This window comes from Pyxicephalus adspersus, chromosome 6 (assembly GCF_032062135.1).
Source record: "Pyxicephalus adspersus chromosome 6, UCB_Pads_2.0, whole genome shotgun sequence".
Lineage (NCBI taxonomy): Eukaryota > Metazoa > Chordata > Amphibia > Anura > Pyxicephalidae > Pyxicephalus > Pyxicephalus adspersus.
Window position 1 is genome coordinate 34404370 of NC_092863.1, and position 19059 is coordinate 34423428.

At 37.1% G+C, this 19059-nt stretch overlaps 1 protein-coding gene and 2 non-coding genes across 3 annotated transcripts; all 3 read right to left on the minus strand.

The window, feature by feature from the left end:
- Positions 1-1550: 1550 nt before the first annotated feature.
- Positions 1551-18999, minus strand: SUPT16H (SPT16 homolog, facilitates chromatin remodeling subunit). The gene is made up of 26 exons (XM_072415175.1): positions 18865-18999; positions 18188-18280; positions 15746-15916; positions 14876-15031; positions 14527-14673; positions 13620-13771; positions 12742-12914; positions 12569-12659; positions 10959-11032; positions 9222-9334; positions 9060-9125; positions 8488-8586; positions 8234-8349; positions 7961-8114; positions 6482-6609; positions 6265-6400; positions 6041-6167; positions 5767-5885; positions 5557-5682; positions 4652-4764; positions 4448-4523; positions 4157-4326; positions 3796-3925; positions 3577-3706; positions 3353-3430; positions 1551-2603 (listed from the first exon to the last, which is right to left on the minus strand). Exons 1-26 carry the CDS (start codon positions 18928-18930, stop codon positions 2488-2490), a joined length of 3120 nt encoding a protein of 1039 aa, XP_072271276.1. The 5' UTR covers positions 18931-18999; the 3' UTR covers positions 1551-2487.
- LOC140334391 (small nucleolar RNA U6-53/MBII-28) lies at positions 10700-10797 on the minus strand. Its single transcript, XR_011921519.1, has one exon. It is a non-coding gene; the product is annotated as a small nucleolar RNA U6-53/MBII-28 (small nucleolar RNA).
- Positions 18390-18487, minus strand: LOC140334392 (small nucleolar RNA U6-53/MBII-28). Its single transcript, XR_011921520.1, has one exon. It is a non-coding gene; the product is annotated as a small nucleolar RNA U6-53/MBII-28 (small nucleolar RNA).
- Positions 19000-19059: the final 60 nt, after the last annotated feature.

Consider the following 19059-nt stretch of genomic DNA (forward strand, 5'->3'; position numbering starts at 1 on the left):
GTGGTTAAAGCCCTGCTGAACTGACCGCCAATTAAGCCTTTGTACGGTCAAAATTGCATGCATTTTTCTGGTATTACTTACATGTGCCTGACATTTTCATAAAGTCTGATGCTTATTCCTAACTGACCTAATCACTATTCACTTTCTCTGGTTTCCAATTGAGGATTGCCAGTTTATCCTATGTTGTAGCCAGTTGTTTTATCAATGGCATCCAGTTGACAGCATAACAATATTCTTACAAAACAGAGCAGTGGTGGTTTATTCATTTCAAAGAGGCAACTGGAAACATTTCAAAGAATGGTATTTGTAAACACAACATTCACTCCACCAAAAACAACAGATTCTTCCAATTGGCACTTCACAGCTTCTCAGAATGAGTGCCTAAACAGCAATAAAAATATTAAAGTGCACACTAAGGAAAGAATGGTTTCCTGGGACACTGCTAACTTTAACCTATTCAAGAGGGAAATGGCTCCTGGTTCACTGTTGTGTCGAATACTAGCTATAAAAGGATGAGAAATCCATTTTCACGTTGGTCCAGAAGCAGTGTCCTCTATCTGAACGACCAGGCAGGCGGTGCTATGCTTTGCTGAAAGACACTCATATTCTTCATTAAAGGATCTGAGAGTAGCCTTTATTTTACCATTTCAGAAAGTTTTAGCTGATCATTTGAGCTAGAAAAAAAATTGAACCTGAAACCATGCATAAAAGCATGAAAACGTAAAATATCAGTACCTGCTAATCAAGTGTCCATCAGCAACAGAAGTAAAAGATTATTACACAAAGTAGCCACAGGGTCATTCTATGGCACCTTTTCAGCTCCAGGGGTGAGCCAGCATCTCTTACAATTGGCTGCTTTGGTACATCAATTCTGAAAACTGCTTATTTGGATTGCCTCATTTTTATGTTTGATATAAATCCTATGAATATGCTTTCATGTTTGTGTAAGAAATAAAAAAAAAATGTAACGCGTCTTTGCAGACACAAGTGCATAGTAGCAGTTTCTCCTAATTTCACTTTCTTTATTTGAATGTTTTTCTATTAGCAGTAAGAGAGAAGAACACATCTATATTTCACCTTTAGGCAATTACTCTTTGATACTTATTTTGTAGTTAATATACTACATCTTTCAACTTTTTCTGAAAAATCATAGGCATCAAAACTTAAACACTGCCCATAGGTACTCTGTGATGTTGGCATTGTTAGATGTTGCTTGCTCTCAAGAGAAGTGTGCTGGATATCGGATGTAGAGACCAGTAATCGGCCCAGAATTTAGTTTTTAGATGGGTGGGAAGAAGATATAGCCTGGTGGTGGCACCGACTAAAAGGGGCTGGAAGAACACCGGAGACCATTGCTTTTAACTGGAATATTATACATGTCAATTGATCAGCATGAATGGATTTGCTATTTTTCATGTGTGGTAAGTAATGAGACTGCCAATTGTGCATTCTGGATTCCTCAATGATTAGGAGTTCTCAAAGTGAAGTTCATGAGCTAACCTTTTGCTTGCTTTTTGTAAATAATCAACACACAAAACCACACAAAAAAGTGGTGTACTATCCCTGAGGAATCTCATTTTATTGTCTTAGAACAGGACTGAACAATCGAAGTGTCATTTACAAGTGCTGCTCAACACAATGCAAGTGTTTAGTAAAAATGTTCTGTAGCTACCACAGAAATCTCAAAAAATTGCAAACAGGGAAAAAAAAGGTACAAAAACATTTTTATTTGTTTACATTTCTTAAAGTCTGAAAAACATCATTTACACCTCACTGCTATAGAGACCCAAAAATAAGAAAGCAGACATTAAGAAAAAAAGGTCATGTGGAGGGAAAAAAAAAAAACAACACACCTTGGCAGTGGAGAAGAGCCAAAAGTCACAGTTAAGTGGAAAGCAGCGAGGAGAATGAGGACAGACTGCATTTTTTAAACAAAAATATTTTGCAAATAAAAAGTAACTTACAGGAAGTTCTAACAGAGCAACACAAGAAATAAGAGATGGCAAGCTATTAGATGAGGCAAAGACATTGGTCAGATGCACAGAGGCAAAACGGGGACACTGCCAAGCACACAGCCTGGCAGTGCACCTTTCACCCACATAACCACCACACAGCACTGCAGTCCATGGAGAGGTGGAAGGGTATATAGATGCAATGAAAAGTCCTTCTAGAGATTGGTGGGCAATTCTCTGGTGTCATGGAAATTCATGATGCTTTCTACTATGTGATAAGTCCAGTTTCAACAATGTTATTAGGATAATTAGTAATAAAACAATGCCTTATTGGTCCATTAAACCATCACATAGCATCCCAGCAGTCTATAGCAGCAAAGCAAAACTGGTGCACCTCAGACTTGCAGGATAAGGTGTGGGAAAGGTAAGAACTTCAGAAAAAGTGAGAAGGGAGGGAGGAATGAGTAGAAATGGGGATTTTATCCAAACGAAATTAAAAAAAAATTGATTGGTTGGAACAGAAGGTCTGGAAACATTACTTCTTCCTCCTTTTTGATGGGGTGGGAGCATGTCCATGACCCTTCCTCTTCTTAATTCGGCTTTGTTGCTTCTGCTGCTCCTCCTCCTCCTCATAACGGCTCTCACGGTCAGCTGAAAGAAAACATTATCAGTCACAACACTGATACTTTTAGGGAAAGAAAAAAAAACAACAACAATCATTGAGAAAGGCCTAAAGGAAGTTTGTCACAAAGAATGTAGACTGACATTGATGACCTTCCCATCTGAGAATGCCACTTCTATGGCCACAAAGCTGAAGCTTTGGCTACCATAGCACAAAATAAATAAAGAAAGGAAGACAATCTTCTGATGTACATTTAAAAAATACATGTCCGCGGGTATTAAAGAAACACATTTAGAATTTTTAGAAAACTGCAAAATGGGAATATCAACAAGTAAACAAGTTTTTACTTATTAAGATACATATAACATTCCTAAGTGCAGCAATCTATAGTGCCTGAAAGAGCTTCTATTAATCAACAAATTGTGGCATTTGTCCAGCCACCAAACATACTCATTCTGAAGCTGTGTACATAACACATTTAGTCAAGCAAGGTAGCCCGTCACAGAGGACAAGCCAGGTGAAATGTGGAGAACATGCTAGCACTTGGTAAATTCTCTAGGTATGAGGGATCATGGGGCACCCATGAAGACAGTAGAAAGTATATATTCTACATTAAACTAGGAAGATAATTTCTTTAGGTAAATGTACAGGCATTAGGTCTCCACAAAGAAGCCTGCAGGTTTTGGGAGAGGTAAGAGAAAAAGAAGCAACTATAGCCTTTAATCAGAACAATTACTGTGAACCATTTAAATGAAATTCCTTTAATTTCACCACATACCTTTTCTTGCTTCCTCTTCTAGTTCATCCCAGTCCTTCCCACTCTCTTCATCACTACCCAAGGAATCTTCACTGTAAACTGATGAAAAAAGAAGAGCTATAAATATACAGAAACAAGCCCAAATACTGTCTATGCTTACACAGACTTTCTTAAATCATTCCATTACCCCAACACCACCAAATATATACATTGATCAACAATAAGATACACAATTAACTAGTTACCAGACTCTTCTGTTTCATCAGAATAATCTTCATCACTATCCTCCTCCTCATCTTCATACTCTTCTTCAGATGGGTTAAAGGTTTCATCTTCTACTTCAGACTCTGAACCTTCACCAGCTGCATCGCTTCCCTGATAAACAGAAAAAGGAAAAACCCATAAAGAATGGAATAAAACTTTGTACATATGCATTACAGCTTGTATACATATCCTTGGCTTACCTCCCCCTCTGGTTCAAGGAAGGACCAGCCACCCTGCTCAAAGAACCCTTCTGGATCATCCACAATAGTTTTCATAATTTTAGTCCAGTTCAGTGATTGAACGCCTTCTGTATATTTAATATCGCAAGAGCTGAATAAAAGAACAAAAGAAAATGAATATATTCCATTTCTACGCCTCAAAGTGTTTCAAATTTCAACTGAACAAAGCTGTGCTTTCGTCATCTCTCCTTATGCAATTACTGTACAAGTATTTCACTGCAATGTATGCACAGAAAAAGAGGCAAGCCTTTATGATGCAAATACTGAAAAACTGTCAGTTTAATTCACATTATCTCAGAAGCCTACTAGATGGCATACTTACTTTAACCACTCCTTGATTGGATCAAGTGATGCCACAGGAATAGCATTAATCATTGTGACCTTCTTACTGTAATCCTTGTAAACTATGACCATATCAAAATTCTTCAGGTGAAACTGGACTCTCTCAAAATGAACAAGTTCCACTTCATCTAAAGTTACTACAAACGGTGGCTGTGGGTACAAAACAACAAAAAAAAATGCAAATAACATGACATTATAAATCAATAAACTAGGTAGACATGTATTACATATATGCATCTGGTAACAAAATGGAGGAAGACTTCATACTGACCCACTCAGTAGTATTGACTAGAGCACTGCTGGTGGGTTGCAAGAGACAGGTACTTCTGTAGGGCGCTCCATTAAACCTAGACAGACAGAAAGGTTTCATACTTTAAGATTTGCTCTAAAATTAAAATACAAACGTTTTTTGTAGCATGCAAGTAATTTGAACCAAGAAAAAGTATGGATTAGAAAGACAAAATATAAATTTTACCCCAGGTCTCTGAAAGGAACTTCAAATTCAAGGTCCTCCTTAGTAATAGATTCAACTTTTTCAATAAAGTTTTTAAATGCAGTTTTCAACTTGTGCCTCATTTCACGCTCAAGCTAAAAATGAAAGACAAAAAAACACACCTATTAAAATGCTAAAAATCAGAATGAACATGCTAGAAACATTATTCATTGCTCCAGTGGAATCTAAGCAGCAACATACTGTCAACTATTCACAGATTCAGTATGAAAAAAGTAGAAAAGAAAGTTTTTTTTGGCAACAAATTAAAGTGTATTTTTCACATAAGTACAGAGTGGGTGACATACATTTCATTAAATCAGTATAAGAAAAGCAAACATGGTAAAATCACAATTAGACTATAAAGGCATCCCTCAGTTTATCTTGGTATGGATATGCCTTGCTTCCTAAACAGAAAATCGTCTAAGTGTTGCAACAGAAATACACAAAGAAACAAATCAAAAAATCTCAATCCCAACGGGTTTTCCCAGAAGACTTTTTTAGCGGATGTGCAAGAAGAGTCAGAGCGTCTGTACAGTAAAGTATTAAAAGAAATATTCACAGATTCACCCTGTAAGGTTGCTGTCATGGTTTATCATAGGGTCAAGCCAGGAGTTAGACCATCTAAGCCATGTTTGAAAGCTGAATAACACCACATGGCACTCTAAAAATAATACCTGCACATCATAGGCATCTCTAGAGCCCAAATCGACACTAATAATGCCCTCCCAGGTACACCTAAGACAAACACCTGATCTATATGCAGACAGACTCAAAACATTCACAGGTAAGTCTGTACCGGAAGATTTAAAACATGCATTTTATACTGACTTACTTTATCATCCATAAATGAGTCATCTTGGTAATGAATTTCAAATATCTAAGCTCACCTGTTCAGCATAAAGATCATCTCGGTCATGCATGTGCTGGTGCTTTCCAAGATCTGTGGTGATCTCTCCAACTTCAGTGTAGAACTGGACATCTGTGTGCCTTTTTTTACCAAACATTATGGCATTCTGTTTACAGTTAAAGGAGGTATATCAGTAAATGCGAACCCAATTTCAGGTTACATCATAAAAACAATAATACATATTTGTTACCTTAAGATGAAAATGTAGTACAATAATCATCTCTCCATCACAAGGCTGGAAAATGGCATGTTTGATGTTATTATACAAAATATCCACTTTGTCTCCTCTAACGGAAGTAAAGCGAAAACCTTAAAAAAAAAAATAAAAAAAAATGTATTAGACATTTCTTTCACATTTAGTATTGTGTAATTCTGTATACATGCTGTATACATTTAGTATTGTGAAATTCTTTATACATTCTGTATACATTTAGTATTGTGAAATTTTTCCAATGTATACCCACCATTTACATGAGCCTCAAGAGAACCCTGCATTCTCTTCTGAGCAATGTTTGGCCTTATGTAAAGGTCTTTCAGTTTGGGGTTACTACGATTGAGGTTAATTACTAGGGAATCTTGCTTGACGATGCCCTGTTAGAGAGAGAGAGTCAATGAACAGATGCAATGAAGAGAACAAGCCTGGCAAGAAGGTAGAAGGTAAAAATTTGATTGATCTTTTTTGCCTTACTTCTTTCTCTTTTTCTTCTGCCTCTCGAGTCTTATACCGTTTCTGTACTTCCTTTATAATGCGGAAAGCATTCTGCAAGTTTAGGGATGGCACAGCTGATTCACCAGGGGTCTTCATATTAGAGGCTCGATATGTTCTGATTATTAAAAAAAGAAAAAAAATTGTTAGCAATAAAACACTACAGAAATTGACAAAAGAAAAACTAAAATTCACTTACATTTCCTTTACAAATGTGGCCTCAGGGTTTGGAAAAATGTTTCCTTCATTGCGCCCTAGGGCACTGCCTGGGCAATAGAAGTTGATTCGGAGATAAGTATAATCACCTTCAACAGACATACTGATATTCTGTGTAAAAAAAAAAAAAAAAAACAGCACACTGTAAAAAATATACATAAATCTCTCCAACTGGTGCATTTATTAAAAAAAAACAAAAAAAAAAAAAAACAGAAATATCAAGTAGCAACGATATTTATTCTTACTAGCAAGGGAAAAGATTTCCTATGATGCTGCATGTGGAGGTTCATGGTAAGAAAAGAGACAGTATACCTTTTTTTTATGATGCTGCCTATTGAGAAGCTAATGCCAAATGTAGCATAAATATGACAACGTAGAATAAAATATATAATTTTGAACATATGTTGTAATTTTCTTATTGCGTTCATGTGGCAGAAAACATTATCGCTAATAGACCCATGCCTACAAAAGGTTGAACACAAGGGAAAGTTGCTCCTCTCCTGCTAGATCAATTCTCTGCAGTCTGTGGCAAAGCTGAGAAGAACAATTCACAGCGTACCATTTCAATAGTGGCTGAGGGGGCTCAAAAATCCTGATTGATGTCATAAAAATAATAAAAGGGATCCAGAGATAGAAACATACTGGCTGTGAAAAGGATTCTGGGGAAAAAAAAATAAATGAAAAACTGAACTATTCTTTGATAGGTGTGTTGGATTCACTCGCAGTTGGCACTAAGAACATTTGTATATCTTAGACAGGAAAAAGGTTCATGGGTAAGAATTCTCTGCCTGGTTTGGCTAGTGGAGTAAAAAGAACTATCAGGCACTGCGCAATTAAACAGTTACTGAAGAAGGTAATCCCTGTGACCTATCTGAGAGGATGCTTATGATACCAGCATGCCAAGCTTCTGCATGGACTAATTCGTAGCTGTATGATCTTCAGACCAAAAAGAGCGTCCATTTGGCAGTTTCAAAGTCACACGGCTTCTTGTGATTTCTATGTTTGATCAAAATCCAGTGCCCATGTTAATCCCACAGATCATTATCTGGATTTGGGAACCCCGGGCCACCATTAGAATTTTTTTTTTTTTTTTTTCAAAGAAAATGTACTTTATGGGGGAGAAAAAAAATAGATAGAGGATTTGTGTCCATGCTTGGGAGAACCATCATCTGGCGTCCACTGTCAACCAGAAAAAGTAACATAAAATGAAAAATGCTAGAGCTGTCATAGTAATGAGAAAATATTAAAAAATAAATATTTTAATGTTTCAGTGATAGAAGAATGCCCTCTTTTTAAATCCACAGTATAGCAAGTGAATGAAAATCTCCCCTATGGGAAGCCTGGGAAAAGAAAAGAAAAAAACCCAGATGGAGGTTTAACCTCCACTAAAATGACAAAGCCTTAAAACATGTTAAATCTGGCATTATGTTGTTAAATTTAGAGACATGGGCAAAACTCTTACCTTGATGGTGGCAATATGGAACGGGGTGGCAATGCCAAAAACAGGCATAATCACAGTTTCATACTTCTTATCTATATAAATTTTCATCTCCCTGATCTCTGGTTCCTTTGGCATTTGAGATGCATTTTTATACGACACATTAGATTTGCGTGCTCTAGGAGGGCAAGAAAAGAAAATTAGGTGATCGTAAACATTACACACACCAAAAATAAAATTATGTATTTGCATACTGGCAACTAAAAAAAGAAAAATTTTAAAAGCCAAAGTACCCACTTCATTGTCTGCTGTTCTCCCTTCTGCTCCGTTAACCTCCTTTTTGCTTCTTCATTTAACTGGGTTGCAAGTTCTTTTTGATGGGTGCGTCGTTTCTCCTCTGCTGTCATTTCATTCTTCAAAACAGAAGTAAAGTTTTAAAGCACAGAAAGATGAATATGGCAACAAAATGAATGAGCACAAGTTGAGAAAAAGAAAAAAAAAAAAAACCTCCTACAACCACTACCCAATATATGCACTTATAAAGAACATACTCTGGTCCTTTCTGTGAGTAATGCTGCAGATCTGGCTCCTCGGCCCAAAAGGTCCTCTGCTTCATCTTTCTCTTCCTCCTCTTCCTCTTCATCTTCATTCTGTTGAAAGATAACAAGACAACATATTTGTATAAGAGCATTGTATCAGACTACACAAAAACTAAAAAAACTAAAAGAACCATTTTAGACAAAGTGAAAGGAAACCATCAAAACAATGCCAGGGAAATGTAAAATGGTAATCTGTAAACCAGCCAAGATGAAGGGACTGTGTATGCATAAAATTCTGCAACAATTTTGTTTGTTTTTATAGTTTGAACATAGCTGATAACATGAAAATCACCTTTTTTTCTGACCTCCAATATGTCTCAATGAGTCAAGATAAAGAATAATCAGATCAGAAAAAAAGTATTGACAAGGTACCCTAAAATGTTTTACAGCACTGCTAAACATACTGCAATAAAAACGTATTGATATATCCAATCAGCAGAAGCTTTTATTTTCTAAAATGTAACTTTTCACTGTTATTTTTTGTATTAAGTGTTTGAGCTACAAATGACTTATGCAACACTCACCTTTAAGAAGATACCAACGTTTTTTACTTTCTTCTTAACACTGGTAAGAACAGTTGCTGGTCCCTCCTATATAAAAGAAAAAAGCTGGTTTATAATAAAAACAAAAAACCTTTGATTACCACACAAATGCATCACACCCACACAATTATTAAATACAAGTACCTCATTTACAAGCACTGTGTCCCCAATAAACAAAGCATAGGTCTTCTCTTCCTGTTTTTTCCCTTCTTTGTTTACGAGATCAGAAAGCCCCAGGTGAATGCTGAATACCATACCTATATAGGAAACAGATTGGCATTGCCAAACATAAGTTAATATACTGCTGGTAAACCTCAAAAAAATATATGCATTAACATTTATCATTAGGTCTCATTGTACAAAGATTACACAAAGATTTTACTGAAATTAGGGAACTGCCAAATTGGCCATAACTTTGAAAATGTAGTCCTGCATCAACGCATGTTGCATGTGGCAGCTAATTGGAGCACAGCAGCAGTCCTCATATCATGCAGATGAAGGCATGTATATAGGAGCCTAATATATTGAAAGTACTAAACAGCTGAAGACAGAGGACTTACTAAGAAAAATGTATTTATATGAAGCACAAATATCTAAAGGAACAGATAGCACATTCTATGCTTAAGTAATGTTTTTATTGTAATTATTTTACTTTTAAGATAGCCCAGCACTTCCAACAATGCCTTCATACTTATTTTGCACAGAAGTCTGTCTTTAATCAGCCATCACCCAGTGTTAACATCTACTTTCCAAGGCTAAAACTGTCCTCCAAAAATGTATTATTCTTGGTAATTCTGGGTTCCTGGGCAAGATTCCTTATGGTCTGTGTGCATCTAAACGGTTTAGGCCCTTGATGTAGTCTCCCACCTTGTGAATTGTTACAAAGTTATTCTTTAGTTATGGTGATTCAAGGTAAAAAAAAAAAAAAAAGTTTTCATCTGCCTGAAGCAATTTGATACATTTCACAGACTGCACCTAGCAGCAAAAATACTGCCACTTGCTTAATATGGAAGGACTACATTTTAAATAAAATACTTTCCTATACAAAATATATGATGACATACACGGAATGTTAGAGATGCATTCAAATTAATACCATTGGGCAGATACCAAGTTCAGCCAGAGAAAGTGTCTTGTGAAAAGGCAAAACACATTCATTAATGCCAGGGTCCTCAGCACATATTCAGTATTTTCTTCACTCCCTACTGCATTCAGCTAACAAAAAAAAAAAATGTATATATACACGCACACATCTGTGATGGGGAACATGCAAGTTGCACTGGTGACTGGAGGCAACAGGTCTGTAATATGAGGATAGAGTTGTCACCACTGTGTAAGTTCCTACTATTGCAACTCATCGCCTGTGTTATCAGAGAATGACCAGAAAGACAAGCTTTTGTCATTGGTGATGACAATAAAGCGAGTTCAGTTCAGAAATATACACCTTTAAAGGAAGACTAAACTAATATGGTAAGAAATTATCACGACAGCCAGAAATATTGTATATACTGCAAAAAACACAATATGGCTAACTTATGGCTGTTCACAGAACATTTAAAAACTAAATGTAACTGTAAATGACCTTCCTTCCCAAAGAATAAAATTCAAGTTATGCATTTTGAAAGCCTCAGTAAGTTTGCTACACTCAGCCACTGCCAGCACAGAAACAATAGGTTCCAGGCTGCTGTGTCGGTATTAGCATGGCAACTCATCATTGGCAACATTGTAGCATCTACTCTCTAAAGGCAAGACATGTACAAGGAAATTAAAAAACATGTTCTGCAACACCGCTACAATGCACCCATTACTTTCACTAGAATTCTCATTACACACAAAGATAACAATCAACTGCAGTGACATGTGATGAAGTCAGACACATACCTTTCTTTAGTTTGTATTGATTTTTACTGTTGATCACAAGAGAACCTTCACGAAACTCTATGCCCATTGCAAAGCTATACAGAGACAAAAAGGAAAGTTGTCAAAAACCAATAAATCACTAACTGTAAAATGTCTTTTATTTAACCCCCACTATAGTAACAAGAGGTCAGAAAAAGGACAGAAAGCAGAAGCTAGAGGTGCTTCCAAACACTCTCTAATAACTGAGAGAACACCAAAAGGCCAGCCTTTTACTTCTAAATTAAATACAAAAGTGGAGTCATACAGGTTACATAGAAAAAATACTTGTAAGTGTAACTAGGTCACTACTGCAGAAGGTAACATCCTAATTGTACAGCCAATAAGTCTGTAGGGATTGACATGATACGAATGATAGAGCAAGAGCAGTGCTGCAATTAAGCTTTAACTGAAATACATGAACATTCAACTGAGTTAAGTGAAGATCTTTATATTGAGCCTTATGTTTCCTTTGAAACTTTCACTTTCAGGCTGCTGGGTCCAACTTGCAACTAGTAGACAATCAACAATTTTCTTTTATTGGTCACTGCATGTTCCCACCTTAAAGGAACAACACTTTAAACATCTAGCAACACTGAGGACTGTGAAATTTTCTACCCAACAAAACCAAAACATTTTTTAAACAGGATTTAAGAAGATAACTTGAGAAATGCAGGTTTCACATCTTCAGGGAATTACAAAGCAGTGAAATGATTGGTAGGTATAGCTACATCAACTACTGATCCAAGGAGCCAGCCACCTGCATGACTGGAAGGAACTGACAACTGAAACCAGTAATCCGACATTGTCTCAACCTGTATTGCCAAACTCCATAGTAAGGAAAGGGACAAGGGCAGAACAAAGTAAAAAATTACAATTACAGTACTGAACTGCTGTAACATGACCCTAAAACACAACTCCTGGGAGCTTAAACAGAGGAGACCCCAGGAATCCACAAAACTGCACATAGGAAAAATTATATATTCCAGCTTTCAAGAATACCCAGAAACCTTCTCATGGAAAGCAGAGACTGCAGCTGGGAAAACCAAAAATTCTAGCCTGCCCCACAAACCAAACTATGTCCAGCTATTGTACGAGTAGTAACTGCATCACTCATGACCCCATTTGAGAAAATTTTATGGACCATGTACAAGCTATGGTTCACTCAGATAAGAGCAAGCCAGTCGACATTGGTAGAAAAAAAAAAAAAAGCTAGCAAGGTTAACTGAAACCATACCAGTAGAAGAAGCCAAGGGTGTAAAATATACATTTGCCTATCAATAAAATTTGTTGAGCACTGATCACTAAAGAAATGAGAAAATCAACCAGATTGCCCAGAAAGGGGAAAAAAAACAAAGATTTCCAAGAAAACTTTCCCTCTCAGCTGTGCATTAGAGCTTGGAACCTCTCTGAAAATGCCACCAATATGCAAAGAAGAAAAAAAGAATACAGACGCATTTGATTGTTCTATATTTCTGTCCCTTTAAGGGGCAGACCTCTTGGTACCATCATGAAAGTACAATATATCTCCATCACTATATCTGCAGTATTTTTTTTTTTTTTTTTTTTTTTTTTTTTTTTTTAACAGCACACACCCCAGATTTTTGGTGATTTTGCTCATAAGTTCTGGTTTCTGCTTCTTCACTTGATCCATAACAGCCTGGTAGACCTCACAAATTTTTGCACCTGTTATATTAAAAACCAAAGATTAATAACTGAAAACCAAAACTAAATTACCAAACTATTCTAAAATTTCTGTACAACTTACCATGTTTTAGTTCCTTGCACAGCTCCTCTTGTAACTGTAACAAGAAGTTGTAGTTGTCCTGCATCTCCTGTGTGGGATCCACTATAAGAGTGCGCACTAGATTGGAACAGTAGGATTTGTAGCGAATACCCATGGCACATGTGATTGCCCCGAAGTGCATGTGATTTTTGTCACTGAAAATACAACAAACATAAATCATACAGGTTTCATACAAACCAGTGCTTTGACCATGCAGAAAAAAAAAAGTTCTTGATGTAATGCCTCTAACCCTAGCAGTATATACTTTTTTTTTTTTTTTTTTTTTTTTACTTGCAAGCCTCTTTATTATGAGCTTACTTACACAGAGCTGAAGACTCTCTCCAAACCCCTGCCATGGACCATCACCAAACAGAACCAAATAGTTTATTTGCTCTGACATGCACAGCTCCAAGACTTTTCTAGAGCTGCCCCAACTCTTTGGAAATGTCTTCTACGTCCTATTGGGTTTGCTTCTACTTACTGCTCATTTAAAAGAGAACTCAAACCCCATCTTTTTTAAACTTGGTTACCCATTTTCTTCTGTCTCTCAAACCCTCACTACTCACCCACCAAACCATATCCTCCTATTGTGTGCTGCTTTCCCCATCTCCTGGATTGTAATCTCTTTCCGGGCAGGGTCCTCTGCTCCTCCTGTGTCACTGTCTGTATCTGTCTGTAATTTGCAACCCCTATTTAATGTACAGTGCTGCGTAATGTTGGAGCTTTATAAATATGGTTTAATATCAATAATAATGAGCATTAAAGAAAACTGGAGCTTTAATCCTGCATGAACACAGAACAAAACTTCTTTAAAACCATTTGAGAAACACAGACAACTACAAAAAGATTTAAAAACTCACCTGACCACACTAAATTTGAGATTATAATTTCCACCACTCTGGATTATAGGAGGGTAGCACATTTCAATAGTAGAAGGATCAGTACCACCCAGGTACTTTTTATCTTCTATGGCTTTCTCCACAGACTCTGCCAGCTTGCTGTGTCTTACTTTCTGTAGTGACAAGAAAGAAATCGAGGTAAATGCACAAAACAAGTTGAGACTGAAAACAAAAGATTTAGATGAATTATTGTAGTCTACAAAATTGTACTTTAGTCCTGCTTTAAATGTACAGTAAGGTTTAAGTAAAGTTTTGTTAAAGTGTAGGTACTTGGCACACCTGTAAAGCCTGGACTTTTAATGTGAAAGAGAAATTAACAATCAAGACCTTAAAAAGCAACATATGTAATGTATTGAGCAGCACCTTTCTCTTATATAAACATATTTGCTATACTGATCAAAAAAATTTACTATAATTTAGTTATTTCTACGATTCAATGATTTGCATGCCTCAAGCTAAAAGAAAACCCTGTGTAGAAGATTTCTTCTAAGGCACAAGAACATTAACCAAACAACTTAAAGCATAGGTAAATATTTTTTATTTTAGAATTCTTGCGCCATTTTAAAGTTGCTGGGATTCTCAAGTGTACTTGACCAGTTTTAGTTTTGTCTATGTGGCAAACTGGTAGGTAATCTTGGTAATCTTTAAATAACGTAATGTAGTTCCCCCCCCCCCCAGTTTTGATACTGTGCTCCAGCTTTCCTATATAGGTATAATTACTTTGCATGATGTAGCACAATATCCTGTTCACTTTCAGTTCTTGTGCCAGGGTCCAATGTAGTTTATTCAGATATGGATTTATTTTGATTGTAATTTTCCTTATTCTGGAAATCAAGGGAAGCCAATGCTGTCCATGATATTTCCTCACCTCATCAGCATCTACAATCTCCATGACCCGCTCCTTAAAGAACTTGTTAAAGACATCAGAGGTAATTAAAGATGCCTTTTTCATTAGGTTCAATTCTCCATCTTCCTTAACAGCAATTGTGTAAGCCAAGACAGCACTAATATCCGCCTATAAAAAACAGCAAAGGAAAGGAAAATATTTTGAGGTTTTTTTCACATAAATTAACAAAATACAACATTTATGGAGTTGTAACATCATAAAGTCACAAAGATAACTTTTCAGAGGGAAAAAAGACCATTTTTACCACAAACATTTACAATTATGGAATATAATACCATGCATTACACAAAAGGGGGAGACCATCTCTTACCTTTTCATATCCCTCTTTATTCAGGCAGTCGTACCAACTTTTCATGAAATCCCCTGGGAATTTGTCTTTGCTAAAAACACCAATGCGCTTTCCCTTCTTGCTGCCATTAATTGCCTCTATCATCTTATCAAAGCTAGCTTTGTTGCTCTCATTTTGCTGTAAAAAAAAAAGAACACGAAAAAGTATATTAGAGGCATATTTACAAACATTTCCAAAATAGTGACAAAAAAAGTAAACATAACTCTACCAAGAAAGAATTTGGTGTATTGCAAATCAGTTATAAACATTGTCCTTGAGATCCAAAAAGTATAAGAAAAAAGGTCCCAAGGTCCTCCTGTCAGTCACTAAAACTATAAAATAATGGACAGAAGGGCCAAGGGTAATACAGGAGTTTAAAGCACTTAACTCTGCTGCATCATTGCAGAAGAAATTTGGACATTTGGTGTACTAAGCACAGCCAACACAGGGCAGAGTAAACTGGGTTCCACCAGGAATAAGGCAATCTGTGGCCTATATGTTTTAGATTTCTTGTACAAAACAGGCATAACTGTGAAGGTAAGACAAGGTTTTCATTTTACCTTTAACAGTGTCAAACAAGCTTTAAAACTTGTTATCACCAATAAACAAACATAATGTGAGGTCTGTAACAGCCACCTTTGCATTTAGCTATCAATGTACCTGTACTAGAGGTTTCAGTTTAGGTTCAATGTCTAAAAGGAAAAGATCCTATATTTACTTCAGACTCCTTTTATCATAGTGCAATACTAAATACAAACCATGTGCTGAGAAAAGGAGACACATTAACAAGAATTAAACAAAAACTGCATAATCATTCCTGAAACAAGCAATGTCCATGAGTCGAACAATTACCTTTTCTCGAACAAGCAACGTGATAGCTGGAGTTCCATTTGCATTCTCATTGCCCTTTGTGTTTGCAATTTGCTTCAGAAATTCAATTTTCTTCTTGCTGGCCATGAAAATAATCTTGTCCTCACAAAATACCATTATGGTATCTGTTAACTCATATCCAAAAAGCCATGTCTAAAAATGGAAATAAAAAGGGTTGGCTTGATAAGAAGTTTGAAGGAGTTTGATGGATGATAAGAAGTTTTGTCTTCAAACCTATTTGCTTTTGTATATCTATATATTTCTCTGTAAATCAATGCTAGAATGTTCTATAGATTATATTATTTATACATATTGACCATGAATATCCTAGCAGTTTTATAGGCACTTAACCCAAAGAGTCCATACACCTGCTAATCCTTAAACTGATTAGACACACTACAGTAAGACTGTAGAAGCCAATGACAATTCTCAATGTGGGACCGAAATGCAAACTAACCTTTTTAGAGATAACTATTAATATAGTACCCTTTCACTTCCACCAACGTATCCCTTAAATTGGGACAAAAATCAGCATTAAATGAGTTCCCAGCTGCTATAAACAACCAGGAGTTTGTTTATATCTCTTCAAGCTGCCGGCATTCTAGTAGTTAAAAAAAAAAAAAAACACCCTTTAAAAAAGTATGTTAAGTTTTCATGTACATATAAAAGAAAAATGCATGTCGGATACGAACAGGTACAAAAAACACAACTATTCTGCCACACACTGGGAATTGCCGTGACAGAGAGAAATAATTAAAAGTGAAACTCTAAACTGATGTTAAAGATTATTTGACAACAAAGTGGGCATCCTTAGTTTAACGCTGTTTTATGGCCAATTTTAATACTGTATACAAAATACACAATGGGCCTGATTTATTAAAGCTCTCCAAGGCTGGAGAGGATAGACTATCATAGGAGAATCTGAGTGATTCAGCAAACCTGAAAAGGATCTGGTCCAGAACACACAAATGTAGTGCATACCACATTTTTAATCATGCAACACACAACAGCACAGTTAGGCTACATACACACATGCAATGGTACTCGTCCGATAACCAACACAGAGTGGATATCGGATGAAAATCTTGTGTGTGTAGTGCTCTACATCCATCGTCCGAACAACCATCCTCCTCCCCTTTGCATGGAGCAGAACAGTGCTGTATGCACATCACTTGTTCATGCATTGTGCAGTTGTTGGAAAGGATCATGAAAAGAGGGGTGTGTGAAGGAGCCCTATTTTGGTGAAGGAAAGGAGCCTGTACCGCCTATGCGGTCGAGAATGGATGTGAGCGCAAAGCCTCCCGGGATACCTACATCATGCATCCCGAGAGGCTCTTGGGCACTCCTTCTACGCATGCCCGAGCATCTCGGTATGTTTTTAAAAAAAAAAAACTGTCCTATATACTCCCACTATGAGAACACACCTAATTTATTATTTCTTACATAATCATTTTCAGCGATGTTGCTAAATCCATAAGGGAAACCTGGGATGCAGTGTATAAATTAAAAACAAACACCTTTAAAGTAAGTTTCTCTCTGCATACTCAATTATATATTTACTTAATTTGATTTTGCAATAGCCACACTTATAGAAGTTATATGTTTATTTTCCTAACTATATAGACTCCAGTCCAATTAGAGAATCCAGTCTAATTAGAGAGGCGGACAACCAGAATAAATGGGTGGACTATAAATTATAGTTTTGATGCAACCCATTTGCAGGTATACATAGTGAACACTGCTTTATCAGCCTATTTTTTTTTCACATCTAGATTTCCTTGTTCTTATCGGACAATTGTGTCCCAGCACATTTAGTGTTTCTTCTTCTCGCACCTCACTCAACATATTTTATTTATTCCTATACATCTCTGGTGAGCAATTAAGTCTTTATAATTTATTAATCTTGCAAAACATTGTGATAATATTGATGTTGTACGATAACTATATTATAACACATATACTGTATGTATTACTATTTTTGATACAGTACACAAGGTCAAGGAATCCCCTGAGGAAGCTCCTGTGAGCGAAAACATGTGAGATATGAGATACTTCTTACTATATACTTGTCCAAATCCATGTGCATTCTTTAACATGGGAAAAATATGTACCAAGAAGGTATAGGAGACCTCTGTTTAGTTTAGTGACATAGCTCAGTTGATCTATGTTAGATTAAATATATTTTTTTTTAATTCATTAAAATTATGTTTATTTGATTTAAAAACTCATGGGATAGAACAAACAAACACTCATCACATTGGAGAGGAGCCGGTACAGGGGTGTGTGAACCAGCCCTATCTCAGTATAGTAGAGGAGCCGGTACAGGGGTGTGTGAACTACAGGGGTGTGTGAGGAGCCCCATTTTGGTATAGGAGAGGAGCCATAGAGGGGTCCTACGAGCAGTCAGGATTAGATCGTCCTTACCTGTAGAGCTGTGGACTTGGCATACACAATCTCCTCATCCACTCCCACCGACACAACAATGGCATCAATGTTGGAGAATTCATCTTCACCTTTCTGCAAACAGAAAATAAAATGTGTGATGTAGAAGTGAGAGAAAAGAACAATGAAAGGAAATTGGGGTAAGGGAGATATGGAAGGAAAGTTGTGGCGGTGCCCATCTTGGCTGCCTCAGTAAGCGTGTTACACTCAGTCGCTGCCAGCACAGGATCTGGAGGTTCCGGGCTGCTGCGTCAGTATTAGCATGGCAAATCATCATCGGCAATCCCACCCAGAAAAGCTGCCACCACTTCCCCCATCATCCAGCTCCAACATGTGCACACTGACAACAATACACAATGGCAGCACACAGCAACATCTATATAACATCTATACATAACATATCTATACACAACATCTATATATAATACCTATAAAACATAAGTCATGAAACATCTATATAGCCAGAGGTCTCCGGGGCCGCATGGAAGCTTGGAATGGCTGCATGCTGCGGTGTGTTGGCGATGCTTCCCCCCTAGAGCCCCGGCTACCTTCTATCCAGGCCCTGCCTGCTCGGGCTACGTATTACACCACAAGCCGTAACATGAAGGCTGCTACATATGCCTGATTATTACACAAATACAAATATGGCCGCTCGTCACCTTCCAGTTGCTGTACAGCCGCTTTATACGCCGGTAATAGGCTTCTTTATCCAGGCTGACCGCCATCCTGCACCCGGGCCGAGGCTCCTCTCCTCCCTCCGGAGCAGGCCGGGTTTCCCGCGTGCCTTTCTTCCTCTACACAACACACGGGCCTAGCGCTCGCTGAGGAGGGCCGGCTGGGGAAACTTGGCGGAC